This window comes from Cebidichthys violaceus, unplaced genomic scaffold (genome assembly GCF_023349555.1).
Source record: "Cebidichthys violaceus isolate CVI_PGR_0920_01 unplaced genomic scaffold, fCebVio1.0.p SCAF_23, whole genome shotgun sequence".
Taxonomy (NCBI): domain Eukaryota; kingdom Metazoa; phylum Chordata; class Actinopteri; order Perciformes; family Stichaeidae; genus Cebidichthys; species Cebidichthys violaceus.
Genome location: NW_027176406.1, coordinates 9,555,485 through 9,582,840, shown reverse-complemented (window position 1 = coordinate 9,582,840; position 27,356 = coordinate 9,555,485). Strand labels below are relative to the sequence as shown.

At 41.9% G+C, this 27,356-nt stretch overlaps 5 protein-coding genes, 1 long non-coding RNA gene and 1 other non-coding gene across 8 annotated transcripts; 1 reads left to right on the top strand and 6 right to left on the bottom strand.

Moving 5' to 3' along the window:
- Positions 1–83: 83 nt before the first annotated feature.
- aimp2 (aminoacyl tRNA synthetase complex interacting multifunctional protein 2) lies at positions 84–3,746 on the bottom strand. Of its 2 annotated transcripts, none has more exons than XM_068718976.1 (4): positions 3,590–3,746; positions 2,124–2,342; positions 1,532–1,766; positions 84–943 (listed from the first exon to the last, which is right to left on the bottom strand). In XM_068718976.1, the coding sequence occupies exons 1-4, from the start codon at positions 3,602–3,604 to the stop codon at positions 555–557; spliced, it is 858 nt and encodes a 285-aa protein (XP_068575077.1). In that variant the 5' UTR covers positions 3,605–3,746; the 3' UTR covers positions 84–554. The 2 variants fall into 2 exon arrangements, with proteins under 2 accessions (XP_068575077.1, XP_068575076.1); XM_068718975.1 differs by having other exon boundaries at positions 3,476–3,745.
- A 6,014-nt stretch (positions 3,747–9,760) lies between these two features.
- On the bottom strand, positions 9,761–12,171 carry pvalb8 (parvalbumin 8). Its single transcript, XM_068718558.1, has 5 exons — positions 12,004–12,171; positions 11,552–11,619; positions 10,954–11,086; positions 10,549–10,658; positions 9,761–10,054 (listed from the first exon to the last, which is right to left on the bottom strand). The coding sequence occupies exons 2-5, from the start codon at positions 11,610–11,612 to the stop codon at positions 10,029–10,031; spliced, it is 330 nt and encodes a 109-aa protein (XP_068574659.1). The 5' UTR covers positions 11,613–11,619; positions 12,004–12,171; the 3' UTR covers positions 9,761–10,028.
- A 1,260-nt stretch (positions 12,172–13,431) lies between these two features.
- trnaq-cug (transfer RNA glutamine (anticodon CUG)) lies at positions 13,432–13,503 on the bottom strand. The gene has a single exon. It is a non-coding gene; the product is annotated as a tRNA-Gln (tRNA).
- Positions 13,504–16,499: 2,996 nt separating this feature from the next.
- Positions 16,500–18,243, bottom strand: LOC137878127 (parvalbumin beta-like). The gene is made up of 5 exons (XM_068718263.1): positions 18,149–18,243; positions 17,533–17,602; positions 17,276–17,408; positions 16,896–17,005; positions 16,500–16,792 (listed from the first exon to the last, which is right to left on the bottom strand). Exons 2-5 carry the CDS (start codon positions 17,594–17,596, stop codon positions 16,767–16,769), a joined length of 333 nt encoding a protein of 110 aa, XP_068574364.1. The 5' UTR covers positions 17,597–17,602; positions 18,149–18,243; the 3' UTR covers positions 16,500–16,766.
- Positions 18,244–19,814: 1,571 nt separating this feature from the next.
- On the bottom strand, positions 19,815–22,343 carry LOC137878128 (parvalbumin beta-like). Its single transcript, XM_068718264.1, has 5 exons — positions 22,109–22,343; positions 21,200–21,269; positions 20,812–20,944; positions 20,329–20,438; positions 19,815–20,071 (listed from the first exon to the last, which is right to left on the bottom strand). The coding sequence occupies exons 2-5, from the start codon at positions 21,258–21,260 to the stop codon at positions 20,046–20,048; spliced, it is 330 nt and encodes a 109-aa protein (XP_068574365.1). The 5' UTR covers positions 21,261–21,269; positions 22,109–22,343; the 3' UTR covers positions 19,815–20,045.
- A 1,975-nt stretch (positions 22,344–24,318) lies between these two features.
- LOC137878130 (parvalbumin beta-like) lies at positions 24,319–27,087 on the bottom strand. The gene is made up of 5 exons (XM_068718265.1): positions 27,006–27,087; positions 26,416–26,502; positions 25,265–25,397; positions 24,881–24,990; positions 24,319–24,613 (listed from the first exon to the last, which is right to left on the bottom strand). The coding sequence occupies exons 2-5, from the start codon at positions 26,474–26,476 to the stop codon at positions 24,591–24,593; spliced, it is 327 nt and encodes a 108-aa protein (XP_068574366.1). The 5' UTR covers positions 26,477–26,502; positions 27,006–27,087; the 3' UTR covers positions 24,319–24,590.
- On the top strand, positions 24,917–26,416 carry LOC137878131 (uncharacterized). The gene is made up of 3 exons (XR_011103592.1): positions 24,917–24,997; positions 25,309–25,494; positions 26,345–26,416. It is a non-coding gene; the product is annotated as an uncharacterized lncRNA (long non-coding RNA).
- Positions 27,088–27,356: the final 269 nt, after the last annotated feature.

Sequence of the window (27,356 nt, the reverse complement as noted above, 5' to 3'; positions counted from 1 at the left end):
AAAAGACACGTTTGGTTTTTTTTTGAGGAAATTTGCCGTTAAAGTGATCGAAACATTCAAATAAAACAAACCCCAGGCTCCGGTTCAAAGTTTGATCCAAAGTGGTAGTTTTAATGATTTCAAATAAAACAATGGTGCAAAGTATTACCCATGAAAACACCCAGTAATACCTGTCAGCACACACATTTAGAACAGGGTCATGTTAGGCACAAAGTGGGTGGAAAGTGTACAGAGTGTGTTACTTCTGTCAGTACCTTTGATTTAATCCGTCACCAAGCCCTTGTCTTTACTGTCCTCCCATGCTTCCTCCCTTGCTCCCTAAGAATCCCTTTGTTATACAAAAGCAACATGGCAGAGACAAATATGTTACTTTAATACTCAACCATAATGCTTCTACCGAGTCTTCGTCACTTCCGTGATATATTACAGTAAGGAGGGAAGCATCAGAGGGTGTTCCAGACATGGCTGGGATATTTCAATAATCTAATGCCCTTCTCTCACTTTGCTCGGGTGGGACACCCTTTCTGGTTTCTGGTCCCGTGACGGCCCCCGGTTCACTTCAGAAATAGCTTGGCAGGGCTGAAGTGGCCCAGGTTCTCACAGGACTTGATCCAGCGCTGGACGTTTGCGGGAGTAGAGGAGGCGGAGCCGCTTTGCAGCACGCAGCAATAGCAGGCGATGTCGGCCAGGGAGAACTCGGGCCCGGCCAGCCAGGGGCCGCGGCCCAGAGCGGAATTGAGGGCCCGCAGGACGGCAGCCCGCTCCTTGGCGCTGCCTTCTGCCAGCTGGTAGAAAGCCGTGTCCACCCAGCTGTCCACCAGCGTGGCCACGGCCGGGTCACTGGGGTAGGGAGACAGCAGTTTGAAGAGGAAGCGCGCCACGTTGGCCTCGCCCTCGACGGGACACATGTTCTGGACGCTGAACTTCATCTGCAGTTTGGGGACTGGGAATTGTGCAAAAGGATAAAAAAGTTTATTGGTAAACAAGGGCACAAGCATTTACCCCATCTATGTCAATATGCCAGGTATTGATGACATGAACGCAACTCATGAACGCATTCCTAAAACACAACACTTATAAATTTGTACGGAATTTTATGTAATCTAAAATACATATAAAATTAATATATGTATTGGTCATGAAATGTACAAGCATCAAAACATTTTTTGTTAATGATTTGTCAAGTTAATAGTTGTTTGTACTTGATAATAAATTTAATTATATATAAAAAAAGAAAAATCTCACCTCTTAAATCGCTCTCAGTAAAATAGCTGAGTCCCTACTCAAAAGGTTTTATGTTGGACTGCAGTTGTTGGTTAGCTGTAACTACTTCAGCAGGGTGAAAGGTATTTGTTTTATAATCTAACCGCCTACACACCTTAACAAAACAATTCATCTAAATGATCCAGCATTGTTGTGGAGCTCCTTGCTAGTTGTTTACCAGGGCCGCGTGGCACCAGCGTATAAACCTGGTTCAGGCATAGTGTGGACATACTGTCTGTTTTCATTTACGACAAGATTGGTGAATTACCATCTTTCCATATGAGGGTGAAGCCCAGCTGGAACATCTGGCGGGCATAGCTGTCTGCGTGGCGTGGGCCGAGGCAGGACAGGAGCTGTGGCGGCACGCTGGCGGCTGAGGAGTGGACGTGGACGGTGGAGAGCACTCGATAGCGCTGACACAGCACACTGTGGAGCACCAGCAGGGTCAGAGGGGGCTGCGCCGGGTTGGCGTTGATGACGATGTCTCGGAGAGCACCGAGATCCTTGTGGCATAAACAAGATAATAAGGTAAATAGTCGAATCATCCAAAAATAAACGACGTATTACAATATGTGTCTACCCTAACTAGGGAAATCCAGCATGCACAAACAGGCTGTTATCAGTCCACACCATCAAATGTGCTTCAAGACAAATTCCAATACAAACAGGTTGTGCAGGTTAGCTTGGAATTAATTACTTGCAATGACAGTTATGATGGGTGTGATCAGGAAATCATCTACAGTCAAAGTATGTCAGTTGCAAGAAACAGAGGTTCTTCCAGTACATGTTTCATGCAGGATCAATTTAGTATAATACTCACTAGTTAAACTACATTCACTAGTTTATGCCGAGACTCTCACCTTGCCCAGAAGCGTGTCCAGGTCTGTGACCCCTTTGAAGGTTGTGGAGGTGGGGCTTTGGGATGAGAGGCTGCTGCTGACTGTCAGGTCCAGATCGGCATCCGGGGTGGTGACCGTCTTGGCCAGGCCCTCCACCGCTGCTTTCAGCTCGTACAGCTTCCTCATGATCTCATCCTGTCGGGCCTCCAGAGCTTTGACTGCGGGGTCCACTTCGCCATTCTGGGGAGACAGAAAGAGTCGCTCCATTATGGCTGAAACCGCAAATGGGAATTTGATGGTGTAAGCGTTCACTGTTATTTATATAATTTGAGCACAATCCTGCAGCCGTTTTACAACCTGGGTGCTAGCTGGTGTCCCAAGGTTTAACAGTCTTTGCACAGATAACAGACTGCAGTATTGAGAACATATTTAACATGTCCTAGGGCTATGGTTTCAGTATTGAGCCATCAGACTGGGTTATATAGGCTACTGGTAATATGTGCAACAATGTCTACCCCAGAATAAAGTCAACACACTGCAGGGATAGAGCAAGTACCCAGGTACACAAGTAAAAGTATTAATATCAGACTGTAGAAAATACTCCATTACATGTAAACATCCTGCATTAAAAATAATACTTATCGATAAGTATGTAATATTAGCTAAATGTACGTTAAGTATCAAAAGTAAACTCATGCATTTATATTTACAGTATTAATATTGCTGATGTCGTTATGTGTAAGTAGCATTTTACTGTGGTAGGGTTATACAATGTTACGGTTATCTAGTTTAATCTATAACAATTTATCATATTTTATGTCTATTGCAATGCATGTATATATTTTTTGTCATAGCTGTCATATTAATGCAGTGGAGTAACAAGTAATACAAATATAGCTTTAAATTGAAGTGTAGCACGAGTAGAAAATGGCATGAAATGGGAATACCTAAATAGACTAAAAAAAAATGTATTTAAGTAATGTTACAGTGACCTGTTAAGGACCCTGAGAAGACATGCCATCATGATGTGCACTAAGGATTAGTAATAACGACAGTGTCAGCCAATGCAACACAAAATGGACAAATGTACTCCAATATAAAAACATTAACATAACATATTCATCTTTAAACGTCGGAGCAGTGGAGACGTGCAGTAACGTTAGTTGTTGCATCAGCCACAACTGAGCTTGCTCATTTTCCTGACAAGCTAACTTGGCTAGCTAGCTAGCTTGGCTAAAGTAAGCTAATGCTAATACACCGCGCGAGATGCACAGTTATCAAAACGAATTGCGGGCAACAATGAGAGCAAAATACAACCTAGCCGACAGAAGAAAAAAATCAACCTTGTCGAAATTAAATCAGTTAAGAGTTACCTGAAGCGCGTGCTCAGACGTGCTGCTGTTTCCTTGCTGCGCGTGGAAATTTGGTAAGTTGTACATGCAGGTTGGTAAATCAGTCTTTATGTGACCTCCACAGACGGGCTTTACCTGGTACATGGGCATGGCGGAGGACAGCTAGTGTTCTGTCAGAGACACACAGTTTACTACAAAATCCCGAATACAAGACGTCTTCTGGGGCTGCGATGTTGACAGGCAGCAGCAGCGGCCACCGACACTCACGTTGACACCGGAAAGAGGCCACGGTGACCTCACATCCGGTGAAAGTAAAAGTAGTTATATGAATTCGTTTTGGATTACACAGTAAATTACATTTTCATACACTGTCTTAATATTCACACAGTGGTGTTAAAACCATCTAGATTCACAATTACATCGCGCGCCGCCACATCTCTCGCTGCGCGTGTCATCGCACGTGCACTAGAGGTCGCCATGGTATAATTTCTCACATCCCATTTCTGTAAAATGATTGCGGGAGGTCAGCAGTCAACAGAGGAGTCGGTCGTACTTGAGTGAACTTCTGCACTTAACCGTGACTCAACTAAGGCAGACTGATTCAATGATGATGATGCAAAGTAAGGTTTAATCTGTGGAGTCGTGAAATAATCATAATAATTATAATCTCAGTAATATCAGTACAATGGACAATATGTCATTTAATTTTAATTTTGTAAGATTTGTTTTTCTTTTATACAAGACAAATCCTCTTATTGTGAGGTTTTCACATCATACCTGCTGAGACATCACAGTGCATTTAAATTGTATGCTAACCGTTTTATGAGCAGGCATTTCTTTGACATTCAGCAAAGAATGACTGTCTTATAGTTATCCCTGCCATCCACGAAGGCCTTCCATATATATATATATATATATATATATATATATATATATATATATATATATATATATATATATATATATATATATATATATATATATATATATATTATGGAATGCCTATATATATATATATATATATATATATATATATATATATATATATTATGGAATGCCTATATATATTTATATATATATATATATATATATATATATATATATATATATATATATAGACTAGGACTAGGATATAGACTATATATATAGACTAGGATTAGGAGGAATATAAGTGAGAGATAACTTGACATTTCTTTCCATATATACATTACTATAGTCTACCATGGCATTTAATACATACTAGAGTTTTGTACCTTGTGACTCATGCAGTCTGTCTGCTTTTTGTTTTCTTGTGTCTCACCTGACATCACCATCACTGTGATCTCCTGGGCTCAAATAGACAAAGTTTTTTTTAGCTGTGACTGCTTCAGTCCTACAGCAGTCAACCTGTAACACAGATCACAATCAATTAGCTCAGTCTAGCCTCTGTTATTCAATCACAAGGGATTGAATCAAACCTGGCAGCTCTGCTGAGGTAATGGTCGGATCTGATAGCCAGAGTAAGACCCGAGAAAGAAACCAAGACTATACGGAGGGAGCTGAAACCTGACAGTTCACAGTAGTTCTCTAAATCATGTAGGAACAAGGGACGTGGAAGTCTGTCCTGTCAGGCTGTGGGTAGCATGGGTGTAGGGTGGGGAGTGACAAAGGCCTTGTAGGTGCTGTCAGTTACAGTCTTACTGGGTCACTGACATAGATAAACAGTGTGTGAACTGATGCAATGAATAGAGACGCTTACACTGCCTTAGAGGAAGTTAGTCATTTTGGGAAATGCACTTATTTCCTCTCTGGCAGAGAGTTGAATAAGATATCTAATTCCATTTGTTATATTTGTCCAATAACTATGTCTAGCCAGACGCTGGTTAGCTTAGCTTAGCACAAAGACTGGAAACAGGGGGAAACAGCTAGCCTTGCTCTGTCCAAAAGTAAAAGAAATGCCTGCCTATACCAGCACCTCTAAAGTTCAACACATTATATCTGGTTTGTTTAACTTGCAAAAACAACACTTTGTAGTTTTACAAAGGGGTTATGTGCCAAATTATTTCTTGGTTGGGATTCATAACTTCCTGGAGTCTCTGCTGGTTGCCTGCCAACAGCTTAAAGCCAAGAAATACTCCATAACGTAAATCAAACGTTTGCTTTGAACACGGCTTCTAAATTGGATGTGGTACACAGGATCAGTGTCGTTATTTAATCTCACTAACTTGTGTTGAGTTAAAATGTACTATATAGGGCATTAAGTTCACAGAAATGTGGAGTACTCAGTCCATAGGTGTGCTGGGAAAGGATGACGTTGATACTCAAGGCTTGTTGTTGTTGGTTATTTGAACAGCTTTGAAGAGATTAAAGGCATGTACTCATTTGTAGGTGTAATATTAGTCGATGACAACACACTTTGAACGTAAACTACATTTTAAGACGCAGACAAGTAATGTCTGAGCTTCTGATCGCATCACGCGTGTAATGCAAGTTTATGAAGTATGTAAGTGCTTTTGTGGCATTTGGTGTTTGGTGTTTACTGACCAAGCTCAAACATCACCTCTAATCATTTGCGTTTGCTTCCATTACAGTCAAAGTATGTTTGTCCAGGACTCTCGCCATCTTACCTTATTGTGCCTTCTCATTTGGGAAAAGTCAGCAAAGTACCCGTCTACCTCTCCACGACAGCCATTACTCAGTCTGAGGGTGAGTCAGCACATGTGACAGCTGTTCAGGGGATTAGGCAGGGTGTGGCTTTTAGTTGCACACTTAAGTCTAGTGAATAGATGTGTATATATATATATATATATATATGTATAAATAAAACATCAATTAGCGGATATGTAAACAATACGCTCAAGGCAGGGTGGAAATAGATTTCTAGAAATCGCCTTCCACAAAGGCCCTGTGTGTATCAGCGGTGGCCATTGATATGTGCTTGGCCTATCATTCATTAATGAAGGGAAGCTGCACGCAGACATCATAGGCAGAGGCTTAGGACCAATGCTTGTTGGGGAACAGAGGCAGTGCTGTCATCCCCTGCATTATGGATGGAGTTCCTGCACAGAGCTCACAAAGCCCATTCAGTCATCCTAACACGGCAGTTAAATCTTTCACGACGTTCCTCCCTGTTCAGACTATCAGGTAGCAACATCTCTGAGACCTCCAGGCTCCAAAAGACTGCGGAGAGAGTCCAAATATGATCAGTGTTTGCCACAGCAGGCGCTGGACGCACAGCGGACGTCCAAATGGTTCAACTTCCTTTCACCGCGTTTGCTTGAACATTTCGGTTTGTTATCGGTTGAAGATGGGGTGCACATTAATGTTTCACACAGACTTAATCAGTAAGGTGAGCCTGACACTCTTTTCTTGATATGAGTTTTTGGTGACAATGACGAGAGGACATCAATTATTGAAGAGACAAGCAGACAAGGCCCATGTGTCCATCCTCAAGTGCCCATCCAGACCAATCGCATGGTACAGTATTAGCAGTCCCACAAAACGTTTCAATATAAAAGCAGTTAAGTTCAAGTGAAGTAAAAGTAAGTTCATCGTTAAGTTCAATTTGCTGGTTTACTTAATTTCTTCGTTTCTTTCGTTCGTTTGTTACCTAATGCTGCATCCTAGCATTTCAAAGTGACTACTACTACTACTACTACTACTACTACTACTACTACTGTTACCACTTCCACTTCTACTATGACCTGCACTACTGAATTCAGCCCTGTTGACATTTGCATTGTATTTTTTTGTAACCTTAATTCTTAGAATGCAAAACAACAACCTTATTGATCATATAGATAGTGTAGATTAGATACCGGTTGTAGTGTAAGGAATATTCCCCATCCCCAAAATAGATTCTAATTGCATGAGCCCCAGAACATGTACCTGGATTTACTCTACTGCTTGAAATCGCATTTCTGTAAAATAATGTCTGTTAGGCCATTTTATTCCAATCAACAGAATAAATAGTTCAAAGGAACTCAGCTTTTAATGTGCGTTACATCTTAATTGTTGTTTCAGCTCTTGACAGATGACAGAGCTGTCTTATTGTGAAAGAATATCAAAACCTCCTCAATGTCCAACCTGCAGTCCAATATGAGCAAAATGTTGTTTTGTCATTTTGCTCATATTGTCAGCCCCCCAAGACTGTCGGACATTATTGGCCTGTCAGAGCAGTGCTGTCCTAGAGAGAAACAGAGCTACACAGACAGAGCTAGTCTCTCTCTCTCTCTCTCTCTCTCTCACTCTCTCTCTCTCTATCACTCTCTCTTTTTCTCTCTCCCTCCCTCCGCCCTTGAGTCCAGGTAATCTGCTTGTCACATTATCTTGTTCTGCTGTCCCACCGCAGCACGTCCAGCAGTCGGTGTCGACCTGTTGGCTCACATTTCCTTCCTGTTTACCACTCGCTTTTCATGACCCGCAGGGGTCACTGCTCCGTTGCGTGTCCTGTGGCTAGTGTTACCTGCTGGCTTCCCCAACCTTGTCCCACTTTCAACCGTGCACCTGCGTAGAGAAGGAAGTATCTCTCCCTCTGAGTGTGTTGGTATCCGAGCTTCTCCTGTCTTTTTTGACATAGCTGGGCCGACCATGCTAGTGCATGTGAGCGTGCCCCACTGGTTAGTTAACGCCGTGCCGACCAACAGCGTGGTCACGGAAGAGTAGCATCCGCCCTCTAGTTCCCCTTCAGGTCAACACTGTCAGTTATGGCCGTTGTTTGCGCTGTTAGCACTGTTAGCACAGTTAGCTGCGAGCCGGCAAGCAGCTGTCGCCACGTTTGAGGCAATAGATATGCTCTGAATTTTGTATTGAGCACTTTTAAGTCTCTGGTTTTAGTCACATGGCTGCACTCTGATTGCAAAATGCTAAACAATTTACACAAATGATATATTTATTTTATATAATTTTTTATTTTTTCATTGAGGTATAGAAATGATATTACCTAAAATGGTAATTAATTTGAATTGCGAATAAATCAGTATGGCTTCTTCATATTTCTATCACTTCATATAGTGACAGTGATATGTATAATATGTATATATAATTTGCATATATATATATATATATATATATATACATACATATAAGGACACACCGGCAGTATGGGGATGGCTGAATAAGGAACACAATCATTATTACAGCACACCATCTGAATCAAGTAGCAGCAGGTGTGACTACACATCCTGCACTGGTGACTACGACCTCGTGCTAATATCAGGGTATGCCCCACAGTCCTGAGTAGCAGGTGTCTGCTGTAATAGTCAGGTTCTCCCTGTAATATACAGGTAATTGAAATGACACAAAGCTGGAACCACTGCAAGAACGCATGGCGCTCTGTATTTTGGCGCCTCTAGTCGGTGGGTAAATAGGGAAGTAGTTGTTAATTTTAATGCCATGAATCCTGTAAGTGCTATTTAAAGTCTCTCGGAGGGAGGATGCGGAGCTGTTCGATGGTCAGTCTTCTGTCTGAGAGTTTGTGTGTGTGTGTAATAATTCTCCTTTAATATATCCTGAGCAAGCTCTCCTGAGCTATCAAGGCAAACCTGGCAGAGGAGTACATGTGAGGCTAGCATCCACAGCTTTCTGCAGAGTCTGCATCTTCTTCTGTGCATCGCACACATCTACACACTCACACTGGTGCATATATTAACATCCGCCCTGATGTGGGTTCATGTGCATATTTGGGATTATGTGTGCTTGCATGGAGCGCTGTCTGTGTCTGATCTCATATTTGATTTTTGCAAATTCATTAGGATGTGTGTGTGTGTGTGTGTGTGTGTGTGTGTGTGTGTGTGTGTGTGTGTGTGTGTGTGTTTTGTTGCTCTAGCCTGAGACACACCAAGGTTCGGCTGGGTTTATTTACATAGCTGAGGTCAGGTGTCACTCGATCCACTCAGGTGGTCATCAAGGTCACCGCCTCTGCTTTTCCCCTGTGCTAGCTCTATGAATCTATAGCCTCACACACACACACACACACACACACACACACACACACACACACACACCTGTACTATGTACACCTCAATCAGAAACCCTGTGTTTTCAGGACACGTTTCAATTGAAGATATAAGGACTTGTGTGTTTGTTTTGTGCATGGGCACATCTGGATCAGCATGTGGATATACGGATTCCCACTTCATAAAAATTGATGAGACAGTCTTGTGCATAGTAAACAATTCAACACTCCCTTGATCACCATACTGTGTATTCTTCTTGCCATGCCACTGTGTGTCACCTCAAACCACATATGAGTAGAAGACATACAGAACCACACAAACATGTTCAATAGAAATAATGAAAAATAGCCACAAGATTTGGATTTTATTCTTTTATTTTCTCAGTAATTTGGGAAATGTTACATTTATTTGGGAAATACAGCTTTATGATATGTTTAAAACATATGAAAACCTCAAATAATGATATGAATGTGGTTGACTGTGCACCGGAACAAGTCTTGAAAAAAAAACAGAAAACAGATTCAAACGTTTTTGTCTAACCAGATGGAAAATGATGAAACTAAGTGAGCACTTGAAGCAGTGGAGGAGGGGTGGGTTGAGGGGGGTCAGATTGACCTGGAGCGATGGAGTCCAGTTGTTTAAGACAAGACCATGGCCTGGAACTCTGTGGAGAAAAGAAACAAAATTGATCAAATGATTATTCACCTCATCTGTCTGACACCTAACTCTAAAATATATGTATTCAGTAACGTGACAGATATGACCCATTAGAGAGAGCATGGTGGTGTAAAACTTCAGTGCCACTGTGCTCTTAAGTTAACAGCATTTCAAAATCTAAAATCACAGATGGTCAATAGAAACATTGTTGGGGTGTCAGTTTTGAGTACCTGTAGGACAGAAAAGGTGTGTGGGGACTTGGAGCAGGTAATTATGATGTCTGCTTGTTTGAGTTTAGTACTGGAATATATAACTGTCCCTCTTTCAAGCACCCTGAAAAACCAGACTTCCCTCTAAATACAACACATTTAGTCAATCTGCATTCTATTTAAAAAAAGTAAAATGTGGAGAATTGTTTCCTAAAGCGTCGTGGTTTTCTAGTTTACGCATACACACATGCATGTCTCGCATAATATGTCAAATAGGTGTGGATCCGCTCACCCTCTGCTCCAATCCGGCCGTCGCTATCGTCATCAGCAGCACACAGGAAGTCCTTCGTCTCCTTGCCTGTCAGAACGCGTGCCCCAGGGGAAAACCTCTGGAGGAAAAACCTGCCGTACACAGAGGCACAAGTCAGAGGTAACAACTGGACGCACAGCAACAGCCACAAAGCCAGAAGTCAGGAACTAACCCTGAGACCCAGTCTGTACAACTTTTGGTCTCTTATCAGTCCCTGTAACATGTCTGTAGAGTTATATAAACTGATGATGGACGGGCACACCCTTTACTACCACATCATGAAAATAGGATTATTTTCCATGAAGACATCTAATCTCTGCTCCCGTTTTAGGATCCTTTACATCCTGGACACAAAATGTCTGCATAGAGAACTGGCTGCTCACTCACTTGAGCTCTTCCTCCTCAACAAAACCGCTGCCATCATTGTCCAGGATTCCGAAAACCTTCTTCACTTCCTGGGGGCTCTTCTTGGTGAGGCCGCACAGCTGGAAAAACTTCCTGGGGCAGAAGGAGTCCGGTGCTGGAGGAGAATATAGAGAGCAGAGTAAGGAAGATCAACATTTAGTGTTGGTTCGAACACTAGAAACAAGACAATGACTGACGTGGTATTATTAAGTGTGACGTACATAGTATGGAGAAAATATTGCTCCTGAATCTGTTTTTATTTTTTAAAAGGTTTGAGGAGCACATTTTTACAAATCCTTCTCCTCCAGTGATTATAACACTAACAAGATCATATCTAGTCTCTCTTTAGCTAGTGGCTTGTGCCCAATTGATGCTCAAGAAATCTCCTAACCTGCACCTCAGGTTATTCTGTACTTAAATTACTTCAAGTCAACATTTTGCAGTCTTCCAGTTGGCCATCAATTAGAGACAACCCTATTGACTGAGCAGGCTCCAGTAGAAAGACTGTATAGAACTAAAGAAAGGAAAAGAAAAAAGATCTAACAAAGAGAGCAATAATGATATCGGTGGAAGACGATACCTTGGCAGTCCTTGATAGCACTGTCGATGGCATCAGCGGAAAGGATAGATGAGAGTGACATTTTATTCCTGTAGGAGGAACAACCATGGTGAATTATTAACACATGTAGCCAGTTACAGAAGCAAACCCTCTTAACTTGACACTGATGAAGAGTAAAATGTGTCCAGCTGTCAACACTGACACTGACATGTCATTGGCCATGAAAGTCAGCATGTCCATTCATCTGTCTTCTCTGTTAAATAACGTCTCACCAAATTAATTAAATATGATGGAAATAACTTTTATGGAAAATAAGTACGCAATTGTTTCACCTGTCATCTAACTAGCAGCCTCTAAAGTGCTCTGAATACACAGGAGCCAGAAAATCCACACCTGCAAAAGTCTTTTAAAGCAAATGAAAGTCAGCCACTTCCCATCAGCAGCGTCCTCTCTGAATCCACCCAGCGACTCACCGTGTTTAGGGGGTTCTCGCCCAGTTGGTGATCCAGCAGAGAGGAAAGCGATGTGGTGACTGCTGTACGTCAAGGCGGATTTATATAGGTCTGACTGCAGTGACAAAAGGGATTGCTTGAGTTACCTGTCTATGGATCAAATTCTAACTGCCCGCCCCTGATCCGATTTCCCAGCTAACTAATTAACCTTTACTATTTATAACGCCCAGGGGCAGAGAGACCGGACCGTGGACATCATGTAGCACCCTTGGAAATAGCAAATTAAGTTAAAAAGCGCGTTCGTCTCCCCATCCACCACACCCTCCTCTTATCCCTGCGCCCCTCCTCCTCTCACCTCTAGAATTATACAGTACAGTAAATGCAGGGAGGCTGTAATGTAACTGCAAGCTCTCTCTCCTTTTCTCCCTCTCTTGCTGTTTCTGCCCCCCCCTCCCCATCACCCATCACCCATCACCCCACCCTTACCCTTTCATGCAGATATCCTTTTACAGGCAGCAGTCCCAAAACGAGCACATCTGAGCCACATCCCGCTGCATCTATGCCCCTATCATTACATTTGAGGTGATGGGAAATGATATGTCAGCTGAAGTTGAAATTTTTCGTGGCATATCTGTTTTTTGGAAAGGACAGTGTGTGTGTCTCATGTTAATGCAGGAGCATGTGAGATTATTGAGTCACCTAAGAGGTCGGCCCATACACAACCTCTTTGTGTCTGGAGCACACTGACACTCTGTGGTTTTCACCTGTCCAGATCTGCCTGGACATAAAATAAAAGAAAACTTCAGATTCACAACAGATGGAGTTCAGATTATTTGCAACCAAAACTGAAATAACATTAAACGCACTGATCACTGCTCATCACTGAATGTCAGGGACGCCGGTGCTTTGTAACCTTCTCTCAAACTGACGTGGGGACATCCTCGCTAAATTGCTTCGTCAACTGTGCTGATTAAGGGACCCGAGGTCACCCTCTGCTGTCGGTGTCCCATCCCGCCTCGATGGTGTTGATGATGCATAATGTCCCAGGTATCCACATGCACCATTTGAATAGAGGTATATAGCAGTCAGAGGTCACTTGGGGCTGAGCACTGGCTTCATTTCCATTGGAGTTTAAACCATTTCCCCCACTTCGTTTCTCCCTTTGTCTGTCCAATTTGTCCAGTTGCAAAATGACCAATTCAGGTTGACTCTTCCGAGGGCATTCGTGGCCCCCAGCGGACAAATGCAGGGGTCATTAAGCACATTCCTGGGGGGGTGTTCACTGCAGCAGCAGCACACAGGAAAAGGTTATTTATTTCCATGACGTAAGAGTTGTACTTGAGCATATGCAGTAGCAGTGTGTGGTAAGGAGAGTTTTGAAGTTAGAATAGTTTATGAGTAAACATGGAGAAATGATTTAATAATCTATTATGTGAATTAAATAAATTTAGGTCCTACCGAGATTTGAACTCGGATCGCTGGATTCAGAGTCCAGAGTGCTAACCATTACACCATAGAACCCTTACACTAAGTGGCGTTTAAAAATACTAGTAAGTTGATATATCCTTGAGTTTTTCCAGAGGGATGGGTATAGCAACCCCCAGACTGCGTCCTCAAATTGGAAGTCAGCAACCTTTGAGCGCGTGCTTGCGTCCGTTGAGCACACGCGACTGTTGGCAGGTTCACTCTCTTGCACGTGTCAGCTGGCGACCGTTAACTGCAGGTAAAGTCCACCTGGTGTCATGATACTCTTAAACATTATTTAAAGGTCTGAAGGCAGAACACGAAATAAGTCGGAAATCAGTCGAAATTCATCTCATTTAATTCGTGTAAAGTTTTCTTATGGGTGATACACGATTGTGTTTCGGATATGAACTGTACATTACATTACATTACATTACAGTCACGTAGCAGACGCTTTTATGCACACAGTTTCTTATTGTTTAATTCATTGGCAGCATCCTGGCGTCTTTCATTATTGAGTAAAAGCTTCTCCGGTAGTTTGTCATTAGCCACCCTTCCTAAACCTAATCCCGGTGCCGAATCGTTAATGGGGCCCCTCAACAAGTGATGTCCGATTGAGAGGTTCTACTGAAGGTAGACTCCTGAGAAACTCAATCATCTCCTCTAAAATATACGAAAAAGAGACTGAGGACGATGCGTGATGTCATATACTATGCTGACACCTCGCAGACTATACTGTTACTGGGAGATCATTTATTCATTTACATGTATTAATGTTCTTTAGGAGCATTAGTCTCACAATACATTTTTAAATGATGTATTCTTAAACGTACAATGGAATCACATTTAAAATTAGATTCTAACAAATTTCCACTGCATTTTTGTAGAATCTCACCCCAAATAATTAGCATTCATTTGTTTAAAAAAATAAATGCTAAACTGGAATTAACTCAAATTTAGGAATAATTGTCCAATATATATTCGTTGTTATTGTGTACATGTATGCATGATGAGTTTCCTGAGTGCCCTACAAGCCAGGCTCTCCTTACTGGCATGCTGGAAGCGAGAAACTCAAATGTCCAAACAGCTGTCTTTTATTGCCAGATATAATTTACAGTAACTGATGTCTCGTCTCTGTCCGGTGCGTCTGCCCCAACTTCTGATGGACGTAACGCCATCTAGTGGCTGCAGAATGGAGCTGCATGACTGTGTATAGGTGTGCGTGTGCGTGCGTGTGATGATATTTAAACATCATCAGTTCGTAAGTTAATTCATATTGCTTTCTTTTCCTTTATCCACTATTACAGGTACAGGTGTATTATACAGTCAGGTCCATAAGTGTTTGGACTGTGACACAACTTTGCTTATTTACACAACCCCAATGGATTTGAAACTAATCAGTCACTATGTGGTTGAAGTGTAGACTTTCAGCTTTATTTCAATGTCTAAAACAAAAAAAATCACAATGACCGTTTAGGAATTACACTAGCCACTTTTACACAGCCACCCACATTTTGAGAGACTCAAAAGTAATTGGACAATTGTCTGACAAACGGTTTCATGGCCAGATGTGGCCTATTCTGTCACTATGTCATGACAAATGACGCCGACAATAGGATTCAAAATGTTATATTTGCAGTTGGTAGTTGGTCCTTGGAACTCTCAGCATGCGGACCAAAAAGGTGTCAATGCAAGTGAAGGAGGACATTATTAGGTTTAAACAATTGGTGTACCGTGGTGAAGAAATACCCTTCATAACATCTACTGAAGTCAAGAACACTCTGGAGAAGGTAGGCGTTCCATTGTTAAAGTCTACAATCAAGAGACGCCTTCATGAATCTAAATACAGAAGGTTTACAACAAGGTGAACACCTCTGGTACCACTGAAGAACAGGAAGGCCTCATTAGACTTTAACAGAAAACATCTGAAAAAGACTGACCAGTTTCAGAACAAGATTCTTTGGACAGATGAAACCAAGATGAACTTGTACCAGAATGATGGGAAGAGAAACGTGTGGAGAAGGAAAGGAACGGCTCATGATCCAAAGCATTCCACATCATCTGTTTAACATGATGGAGGCAGTGCTTTGGATGTATGGCTGCCAATGGAACATGGTCACTGGTGTTCATTGATGATGTCACAGCTGATAGAAGCAGCAGGATGAGTTCTGAGGTGTTTAGGGCTAAACTATCTGTTCAGATTAAGACTAATGATACTAAACTGATTGGATGGCGCCTCACAGTGCAGATGGATAATGACCTAAAACACACTGTAAAAACAACCCAAGAGCTTCTTATGGCAAAGGAATGGAATATTCTTCAATGGCCAAGTCAGTCACCTGATCTCTACCCAAGTGAGCAGCTTTTCACTTACTGAAGAAAAAACTGAAGCAGAAAGACCCACAAACAAGCAGCAGCTGAGGGAGGCGGCAGTAAAAGGTCTGGCAAAGCATCTCAAGGGAGGAAACTCAGCATTGTTGGGGATGTTTATGGAGCCAGACTTCAGGCAATCATTGACTGCAAAGGATTTTCTTCCAAGTATTACAAATAATGATTATATTCACAATTATGTTAGTTTGTCCAATTACTTTTGAGCCTCATTGAATTAAGCTATTAAGCTGAAAGTCTACACTTCAACCACATATTGACTGATTAGTTTCAAATCCATTGGGGTTGTGTGAATAAGCAAAATTAGAAAAATTGTGTCACAGTCCAAATACTTATGGACCTGACTGTATGTCTTATGGCATGCCAAAAAACAAAGCAAATTGAGTTTTGGAGAGAGAGGGGGGGGGGGGGGGGAGAGAGAGAGAGAGAGAGAGAGAGAGAGAGAGAGAGAGAGAGAGGGAGAGAGAGAGAGAGAGGGAGAGAGAGAGAGAGAGGGACAGAGAGAGAGAGAGAGAGAGAGAGAGAGAGAGGGAGAGAGAGAGAGAGAGAGAGAGAGAGAGAGAGGGAGCGAGGGGGGGAGGCTGTGAATGACTTTGCCCTGTTAAATTTGTTTGTGTAGTTCAAGAATTTCAAAGACACAAATAATACACGGAATAAAAGCCCAGTAAGACCGCAGAAAAAGAATATTTATTCTTTTTGACCTTTTGTACCTGGAAAGTGCATCATAGATTTTACAGTAAGCAAAATTCATATTTAAGACATGAACACAGCCGAGCGACATTCACAATCATCATTTTTGGACAATCTGTTGCATAGGAGGAAACGTCTCTTAAGCAAATGTATAAAAATTATTTATATCAGATGAAAACGGGGGAAGGTCGACGTTGGCTTTGTTGTTCCATCAGAGCAGGTGTTGTTGGTCAGTTGACACTTTATTGTTTAACCATGGCTGCGAACTCTGTGGAGATACAAGAAAACACAGTTTGAAATCTATTTTCCAGCAAAAAAATCAAAACATCCAAAGAATGCTGCAACCCCTTTGCGTGACAAAGAGTCCGTACCGTCAGCGCCGATCTTGCCGTCACCATCGGAGTCACCGGCCTTCAGGAATGCCTTGGTCTCGGCATCCGACAGTGCGCGTGCACCTGCCTTGAAGGTCTGCAGGAACAGCCTGCAAACAAGAGTCGGTGGTTAGTTCATGGACCCCAGCTCCCATTGGCTGAGACACACTTCATGTTACATACAATTGAAAGCATTAGATATAAATAGAAAGATAGTTTGACCCTGTGGTTTCACAATCAATCAGTACCCTGAAAAACAATTCATATGCCCTCTGTCATTAACTTAAGTATTGTTTTATGCAGATGATATCACAACAGAAGATGCATCCATGTGATTTGTGGATATTTGTTTAGAACAAAGGCAGTGTTGAGTGTCTTACTTCAGCTCCTCCTCCTCAATGAAGCCACTGTTGTCCTGGTCAACGATGGCGAAGGCCTTCTTGACCTCATCGGCAGACTTGCCAGCCAGGCCGCATGCGTGGAAGAACGTCTTGTGGTTGAATGTGCCGGCATCTGAAATGAATGCGAGTTGTAACTTAAGTACAGCCACTTACAGTAGCTGCACAAGAAGCACCGTGATGCTCCGAGCAGGGAGCGCATGCGATTGGGATTTTGCAAGTGTAACTCGAAGAGTCACCTTTGCACCCGTCCAGGGCTTTGGCAATGTCGGGATCCTTCAGTCCTACACTTGCGAAGGCCATTTTGATCTGCAGAAATCAAATAGTAGTGATTACTTCTAAAGTAACAAAAGTATCACATATTGTTGACCATTTGGATTATGGTTAACGATATTCATTTTTTTTTCTTTTAGAATAGGTAGTCAATGACATTATGATTAAAACAACAGAGCAGCACTATTTGCACAATAGTTAAAACGTAATAAACATTCAATTATTGGTTCCAAATGGATTAGAAATAGATTCAAATTAAAATTTCAAAAGGCAAAATAGCCAGTCCACTTCTTTCAGTGAGTGGCATGATGTTGCATTTCCAAATCCGGTTCTAGAGGCTGAGATTGTTCCCTACTGCAACTCTATAGATGCTGGGAGGTCTGACCAGTAATCCATGTCTTCATGCAGCTGAGGCTCGCGCAAGAAAAAACAAACAAAACTCCTTCTTTAGATGCTGCATTGCAGTGCAAAGTCCGCTTTTTAAAAAAAATAAAAAAATCAATGTTTTCTGAAGCAGTGCAGGATGCTGAGGCTCTGTCTGCGAGGATCCCAGGTTTCTTTTCCATTTCCATTTAAACTCACCTTAGTGATGTCTTTGCTTTGTAGACTACAGATGAAACAGACAGGACTTGAGTCGACTGCGGTGATCTTCCCCGGCGCTCCCGATGACCTTTTTATAGTTTCACTCCATCGAAATCTGAGGCATAAGATAACTGACACCGCCGAGAAGGGGGGGGTGGCGAGGATTCGAGCCGGAGCCCAGAGAGCGGTCTATTTTAAGTTTCACAAATGAAGACGCTTAAAAGGTGCGTTTGAAGAAGTCTTTAATGTCCCCCTCAACGCTAAGAATAGGCTTGTGCAGTGCTGAGGAGGACAAATTGGAAGTGCTGCTGGCAACACACAACAGTAGGCTATTCAAGAGAATACGGAACATGCATTAGGGCTTCCACTTGGTTGTTGTTCCTCTTTTGGTGTTACATTGTTGATTTGGAAGATATTGGCTATTGAATTCATGACTTTACTAGAGTAATAGAGCCTGTCTTTCACACTTATGGATTATATTTATGTATTGAAAATGTATAGTTTCTTCTCTATGTTTGACATTGATGTTTTCCACCTGATAGTCGCCTATTCACAGCCACAACGTGTCATATTAGTATTTTCAAGGCATTTGTGTTTTGTCAGATTATATCTACTCACAACCAAATCAAGGACCTTACTGTCGTGATTATGGTGCATAAAGACAGTCAGCACTGTCACAATCAGTCCCATTTTTGGCTGGAAAGTCAACAATGTGTTTATTGTTGTTCAGATTAGTCAAGATGGACTGAATGATGTTTTTTGGAAAGAATTCCCCCCTTCCGGATCCCTGTTCTTTGTAAGCCCATGCAGCCTACCATTCGTGTTATTCTAAGAGCTCGATATGTTTAAAAGCATATGGACATTTTTCATCTTTTTATGTATCCTCCAAACAAAGTAAAGGACAGAAGAAGGATATTCTGAATGATGCATCTTGACATTTATGGCTATACACTTTTAATGCTGAGACTATATTTCACCTATAGGTGGCAGCACTGCCCTTTAGGGTGAGGGTGAGCCGGCATCAGGCTGCTGTCACTATCTTTTTGTTTTGACCACTGGTTGATGGTAACAAGCTCAGGGTGTCATCTGATAGGTTTGAGGGTTTACATATTGCTGATTTGCAGATCCCTGAGCACTCATAGCTCCCCCATGAATTGGAATTTGTTTTAAATCTGACTGATGACCTATTTGAATATATTTCTATGCTAAAACACATATTTAGAATATATACCAAATAAATGTATAACACATTCTAAACACTACAAAACAAAACTGAATGAATTGTGAAGGAACCCCTCAGATCACTAAAGATGTGCGTCAATGCACCAGATTCAAAAGTTCCTGATGATGCAACGGTGGCTGTTAATAGCCCTGCTGTTGCCAGAGCACATCATCTAATTGACTACTCAGCAGTGGGTGGAAGAAAAGTGCTTGGAAGACACCTCCTGATTACACTATGTGTGACAGCTATCCATTGCAAACCTCCCATCCAGGAAGTATATGAGCAAAGAGGGCTATTCCCAACGTGTTTGTCAGCTTGAGTCCAGCTATCCTCCCCATCTCGTTAACCAACCATCAAAACAAGTGCTGTACAAAGCACAGTACAAAGACGACTGACCTGAAGCAGATGACTTTAGACCAAAAGAGTATTTATTCCTGGTTTTTCACTCTTCCTCAAAAGTGCAGATGGTGTTGTACAGTTTGCACAAGTCATTTTTCAGAACATTTAACACATCTAAGTAACATTCACAGTAAAAACATGTGTTCCATGTTGAGAAATAATCCGCAGGCAACTCATAAATAAGATATAAAAAAATATTCTTTCAGCTGGTGGATACGGAATCTTGCAAGGAGTTCGCAGTTCCATGAAAAGAAGTGGATCTTGGTCAGTGGAAAATTATGCTTTCACCATAGCAGCAAACTCTGTGAAAGTAGAATGAAACTGCCATTAGTAGTGAACAGAATGTCATCATGCTGTTATGAGCTAGGCTAATTGGACCCAATCTCTGACCAAGTTTGAGTCTGTGCGTGGATGTATGTGAATGGATAATGAATATTTGACTGTAATGCAGGTTATTTGAGAGTCCATTGCCAGTAAGTAACAGAATTAACCTTGCATGTCTCTGCTGTGATCTGCTAAATTCACAGGTATGTAGAAAGTGCTTAGAAAGAAGTCCTACCTTCAACTCCGATCTTGCCATCACCATCACTGTCACCAGCGGCGAGGAAAGACTTGGTCTCCTTGTCAGTGAGTGCTCTGGCACCAGTACTGAAGTTCTGCAGGAACAGCCTGACGGGGAGGGGGGGACACAACAGGGGGGACACAATGAGCATCTCAGACTATACTGATTGATTGGAAATCACTGTGCAGAATGAAATGTGCAGATTTTAAGGCAAATGCAACAAGCCTGTCCATAGAAATGTGGATGTTCAGTCATAAAACCTTCAGGCTTCATTAAACATTTCATTTGTTTTTTGTATTGCAGTGAGTACGTTTGAGCCGCAGTTTAAAGCCAAACTAAGACAAAATGTTCAAAATTAAAAAAAAGAGTAAAGCTGCCCCCTTGCAAAAAAAAACAACAGTACGCCAATATTATATCTGGTGCACATTTTGAGCTACAGAGGCATTGCTGGCTTAAGTGAGAGTTGCTCGAGTGTCTTACTTCAGCTCCTCCTCCTCAATGAAGCCGCTGTTGTCCTGGTCAACGATGTAGAAAGCTTTCTTGACGTCATCGGCGGACTTGCCGGACATGCCACATGCCTTGAAGAACGTCTTGTGGTTGAAGGAGTCAGCAGCTGGAACACATTTTAACACCATTAGCACCCTCTCAAGCTACATATATAGACTTCAGTGTTGATTTAATAGGATTACTGTGGCTGGCAGTTTAGCTAACTGAGAGTTCAGTACATAGATATTAATGGTTTCATTTGGGGTTTTTTTGGATCAACTTTGCTTTTGTAATTCATTTATATTCAAAATGTACAAATACTGAGGATGAAGTGTGTGTGTTGACTGTATAATCTACTTTGTACTAAGTTAGTGAAGCTCACCTGCGCAGCCGGCCAGAGCGGCTTTGACTTCAGCATCATTGAGGAGACCAGCGAAGGCCATTTTTTTATTCTGTGGGAGGAAAGAAGACTCAGAGTTAGCATATAAGCATCACAAATCACAAACAGACAGTAGTCATGTGGTTGCATTGCAAATATCCTTCATTAAAGCAAAAACTACTGATATTTTGTATTTTGGGGGGTTCTCCTATTCAGAGGGCCTACAACACAGGGACTGGTGTTCAGAGGGTTTGTGTTTTCCTGTAGGTTTTTAAATCATTGTAACAGAGCCTGAAATCATGCATCAACTTCCAAGTATTAAACAAGACTTTTTCTCCTCTTGCTTCATGGCAAATTCAGTAACACTGCCTTGGAAAGAATCTAGAAACATAAAAAATGTTCAAAGCCTCTTGTTTGTTTTAGTCACTAATTAATTGCTTTAATTAGCAAATGCTGCCCCTGAGCATCACAGCTTTCTTGTCATAAGGGATAGAGCGCTGCTCTCTGGCTCCGGATGTCAGCTCAGGTCTGACTCTGTTTATCCCAACGCTGCTATGACACTAAATAGATGATGCTCCCACTGAGAGGCCATCTCACGGCAACATGAATCACGGCCGGGGAAACGCAGTGATGCCAAACGCGTCGATAGCTTTTTTTTTTTTTTCATCCGGTTAAAAGAGACACGGTAAAATAGCGCAATTATCATCCACAGACATTGATCCGTCGAAACCAAACGGCCACATTTGGGCCTCCTTTTCGCACTGAGTCGTCCTGTGGTCCGTGTAGTTTCTTTCTACGTTGGTTCCATTTCTCTCTAAAGTTATAGTCCAAGAGGTTCTCCTCGTCTCAATCCCTTTCCTCCCAAACTGACAGAAGTCAGCGCGGCCATTGCAGGGCGCACATCCAACTCACCTTTGGGTTGCGTTGAGGCGAGTGAAAACCAAGAAGGACTCGAGAGTGAATGTTTCCCGCAGCAACCCATCTCTCTTATATATCCGTGAGCAACACCATTTACAGAGATTTGAGTCTCAAGTATCAGGTACCAAGATGCATGGGTTTCGAAAAAAATGTGTCAAGTAGTCTCGACCTATTTTTAGGTGAACAAATGAGGATGCTACCATGTGTGCTGAGGCCTATAGCTAAACGTGTGGAAACCCGAGCACGCCTGCTCGCTGACATGACGGGGACACGTTGCCTCCATGTGATTTAAAGCATTCAACGTGTTGTTTCTGATGCTGTCAATTTCATCTGGGAATATTGCCACATGAATGAGCTCCAAGCACTGCCAATGTTAACTGCTGCTCACTTTCGCAATGAACAGAGGACATGTTCCATTAAAAGTATTATTGGCTACTCAAAGGTTGTAAACCTATGTGGAAGGACTGCTTGGACTGCTCTCAAAAGCACCATTGGGTTTTATCTCCTTATATATGATAATAGATGTCCCTTTTTTGATAGACTACTCGTCAGACTTTCTGTCTTCTGTGGAATCAGTAAAAATATTCCCATATAGCCCATTCACATGCATTTGTGTCTAACATAATACGGTATGACCTATTTTATCTTTACCAGCATTATTTGATACTCATGCAGTGTCTGTGGCAGTCTGCTCAGAAGTGGATTTACCTAATTGTTTTTTTTTATTATAGTTTGTATGAATTGTTGGAGTCAGGCTTTTGATTCTTTCATGAAGCCTCTGAGCTGGTCTCGGATGATACATAGACTGTTTCTCCTGTCCTGTAACTAGCTATAGCTACTTAAAATACAGGCCACCATGTATTTCCATATGGTCCATTTGAACTCTGCAGTGGGTCGAGTTTCAAGTTTCTTTGGGGCCTACACCACCGTATCCCTGTCCTAAGCAGGCAATGCACCAATCAATCAGACTAATATTTGTGTGCTGTGCATTTGCGCGCGTAAACACGTAAACAAGTTAGGAATATGTTGTCACCTCATTTAACTCTGACGAGCTGCCATGGCACAAAACTCACATATGAATAACTTTATTAATGCAGATATAAATACGCCTCTTTCGTCAGTTTTTTTTGTGTGCATCTGATGGGTTTGTTTTTGTGGCCTTTATGACCTCTTTAAGAAATGTAAAAGCTAGACTGTTAACCTGTAGGCCATTTAAACCTCAACCACTCATCTCAGTCATCTCAATTCTGTATCAATACCATAAAGTATGTTTCCATAATTAAGGTGGATATTTCTACCTGTGTCTGCAGGAATTCAAAATCCATCCAGCAGAAGGCAGTAATAATCCTAACAACAAAAACGTAGTCAACATTTTTGGAAACGCCCATGTGTCCTAGCATTTAAAGAAGGGTCCCATCAATTGAAAATACTTTTTTTTTCAAAAGTGGGGAAATTGGTGAAGTGGCTGTTCAATTTCCCCACTGTCACAGGTTCTAGGTTATACGATTATCTGCAGCAGTGACTCACAACAGGCCATTTTTGACTCGTTATAGCAGGGAAAACACAGGTGTTACTAATAACACTGACGACGTCTCTAACCTCTAGCGTGACAGTGAGCCAGCTTAACAGCCTGGGACCCTGAAATCAAAGCAGCTGAGTGGAATTCATACATCATTTGTTTTATTATTCACACCTGTGCTTTTCAAACAGTGAAAAGTCAAAATGTCTTCTGTGGAAAAGGCCTAAGGGGTTTTCCTTACCATCACAATTAAAGTCTAATTATGACTCTATTATCATCACCAGGGCAGTTGTCAGTGTGAGTCAGATAAATAGCTGAGTCAATAGGCACTCACCAAACATCATCCTGTCAAACAGGAACTATTTCCTGTTTGATTCCTGCTCATGAATGGTAATCATTATTTAGTGATGCTATGTCTTTACGCAAGATCATTCGGTGAGAAAATCTCATATGATTCATTATATAGTCAACTTGTCGGTCATAGTCACCTTAAGTGATGCAGGGAGTTTACATGAATATGGTGATTTAAACCCCTGAATGTTATTATAGTAGTTTAAGTGTTAATGTTAAGGCCTACATGAGACACGTAATGCATTGTTCATTTCAGGCAGGTGAAAAAAAGAGCAGTACACAATGATATCACATCTTAAATACGTTTATTAACCCATTCCAGGTACCTGATTGATTAAACACACACACACACACACACACACACACACACACACACACACACACACACACACACACACACACACACACACTATAACATCCAGCCTTAGCCGTCTGTCCACCAAACATCTTTATTGTAACACATAAACAGGGAGAGCAGCAGGCAGGAAGAGAATATTCCAGGTTTCTGGTCTTTGCATCAATCAATCTGGAAAATCAGGATTTCCATACGAAACCCGTTAACTTAAAATAGGGAAAAACAGCCGTGGTCAAAGATGTTCATCCTCTTTATTTCAGGATATCACAGAACTCTGCGGGGGAGAAAAAGAAATTCAGTCAGATATTCCTATTAAGCACAACAGTGCTCTCCACACAAGTCAATGTAAAACAATATTATGGTTAAGCACTATAGCTAAAAAATCAACACATAATTTGGTGTATCATTTTATACTGCTTTTGTATGTGCTTTTTTACAGACTGCAATTTCAGCACTATGTAACGGACAGCTCCCCTGCACAGACGGCTCCTTCTTCTCATCTGCCGTCAGCTTTTTTTCAGATGTTTTTACATGCACCCACCTTCCATCCCAATCTTGCCATCTCCATCCTTATCGCCTGCAGCCATCAGAGCCTTGGTCTCAGCCACAGTCAGCTCTCTCGCACCCGGAGAGAAATTCTGAAGGAACAACCTGATGGGTGCGCAAAAAATATGAGAGAAAAGTTCAGGCTTATATCATCATTGAATGTATCTTTTCTGAGCCATTTTCTTACCCTCCAGGCCTTTCTGAGCAGTCCTCCTCCCCATCACTCACTCACCAGCCCTCCCCCCTCATTTATTACTGCATTCATTCATACAGTGACCTCTGCCTGTGGGCCATCACGATGGCTACACATGCACAAACACACTCACACGCTCATCTGTATCCTCGCTCTAAACCACACACAGACACATGCGATCCTTACTTGAGCTCCTCCTCCTCAATGTATCCGCTCTTGTCTTGATCCAGGACCGCAAACACTTTGTTTCTATCCGCCTCCGATGAGCTGGCCAGTCCCACTTGAGCAAAGAACAACTTGAAGTCGAATGTGCCTGGAGCTGCATCGGCATAGGAGAGAGACGAAGTGAGCAAAAAGAGAGGCAGACGGATGTGGGAGTGAGAGGTCAATCACAGAATGACAAGAAAGCAAGAATGGTGAGGAACTGAATAGAGATGTCGCATGTACTCATCCGCTCAGATGACTTTCATTCTTCCACCGATGACATTTACCAATATACACCCTGTAGCACATCACTGTCTTATGCCATTATAGGCTATGTCATTGTGCCATTGAAACACTCAAAGCACACTGCATATTGCCCATGGGCCGAATGCAAACCTAAATGTTAAAAGCTGTTCAGAGAGGAAATTCTTACCCTTAAGTACATCACAGTTATTCACTGAATAAGACTATAAGAGATTATAAGATTTAGGAATATTCATCTAATAATAAAGGACAGGAAATGGTAAAAAAAAGTAGCCCTATCTTGAAGATAATTTGTCTGGTATGCCCACTTTAATAAAACATTTAAGTTTTCCATAATTTCTTGAAATAAATCATAGAAATGCTACCTCCTTACATACATTCACAGAAATTAGACAAAGCTTGCATGTTATTTTGCCTGAATCATTGCTAACAGGGGGGTTCTCTTGAATAAAGGGCATATAAGCACTGACATTTGTTTTTTATCTGAGGGGTTGTGCTGCGTCTGCCTTTTCATGCAAACACAATTGCTATAGATTACTGATAAAGTGTTTTGGGAAGTGAGGGCTGTATATCTTGTGTGATTTGGGTCTCTCTGTGTGAATGCTCTGCATAAAAACACTTTGGTATCTGGGTGATGACTGCTCTCCTGCCACATGGCTGCCTGGTTACCTGCAGGCTCCCTGTCCCCACTGTGAACAACGCGTGCATGGTATCCCTAGTGGGACTGCATGGGTTTCACAGCGTCTGTCTCTCTTTTTGCAATATGTGCGTGGATTTATATTCACTAACTTGTGTTAGTGTGTGTGTGTGTGTGTGTGTGTGTGTGTGTGTGTCTCCCTGCATGCGAGCGTGCCTGCTGTCTGACTCACCTTGACAAGCCTGGACCGCAGCCCTGATGTCCTCGTCGCTCAGTAGCCCTGCAAATGCCATGGTCCTCTGTAGCTGCCTGAGGGGTGCTAACACACACGTACAGAGGAAATGCAAAGTGACAGTAAATAAAACTGGTGCAGGTGTTTTCTGCTGTCATATAACAGTCTCTGCCAGATAAAAATGTGTGGATAGATTAAGCACAATCGTTCCTCCATGAGTAGTCTTCCGACACATCAGCACTGTCAAAAACTAAGGTGCTGAGTTGTACCTTTTATCAGTAGGGCTGTGCTATTTTGACAGTAAGTTAAAAACAGATTAACAAAATATTTCAATCAGAGAGAGAAACATCATATGACATGATTTAAATCACATGAGAATGGCTTGATGACCCAAGCCATGTTTTACAAAATAAAAGAGAAAGTAGTTGCAACTTGAAGGAGCAAACAAAAAGGTCATTTTTTTTTTAAATTCCCCATTATTTTGAAGCAGAAGGATTGAAAAGCTTCAAGGCACAAAATCACACAGAACTGCTAGTTATCATCGCACAACATTGCCGAGCACATGCATTTGCAAAAAGCTTGATACTCACTGTGCTTAAGGTGAGGTTTGCACTCTCTGAGCCGATGATGCGGAGATCTCTGCTCCTCTTGCTCTGCTTGCCACCAACACTCTTTTGCAGCTTCGTGATCCGGAGTGCAAGAAGCAACCTGACGTATCCTTCCTCAAACCCAGGGAGGTTTCCCCCACGCCACAGAATGCCTCCTCCTCCTTCATCAGTTAATCAGAGCAGATAATTTTCTCACTCATATTGTTGTGCAAACTTGCAGGCACAGTAACAAATAACGACACTCTGATAATCACAAATATTAATGTATATTAACTACTGGAATTTTTTCATATAATATTCATTTTACAACTATCTACTGCTTTTGCTGCTATT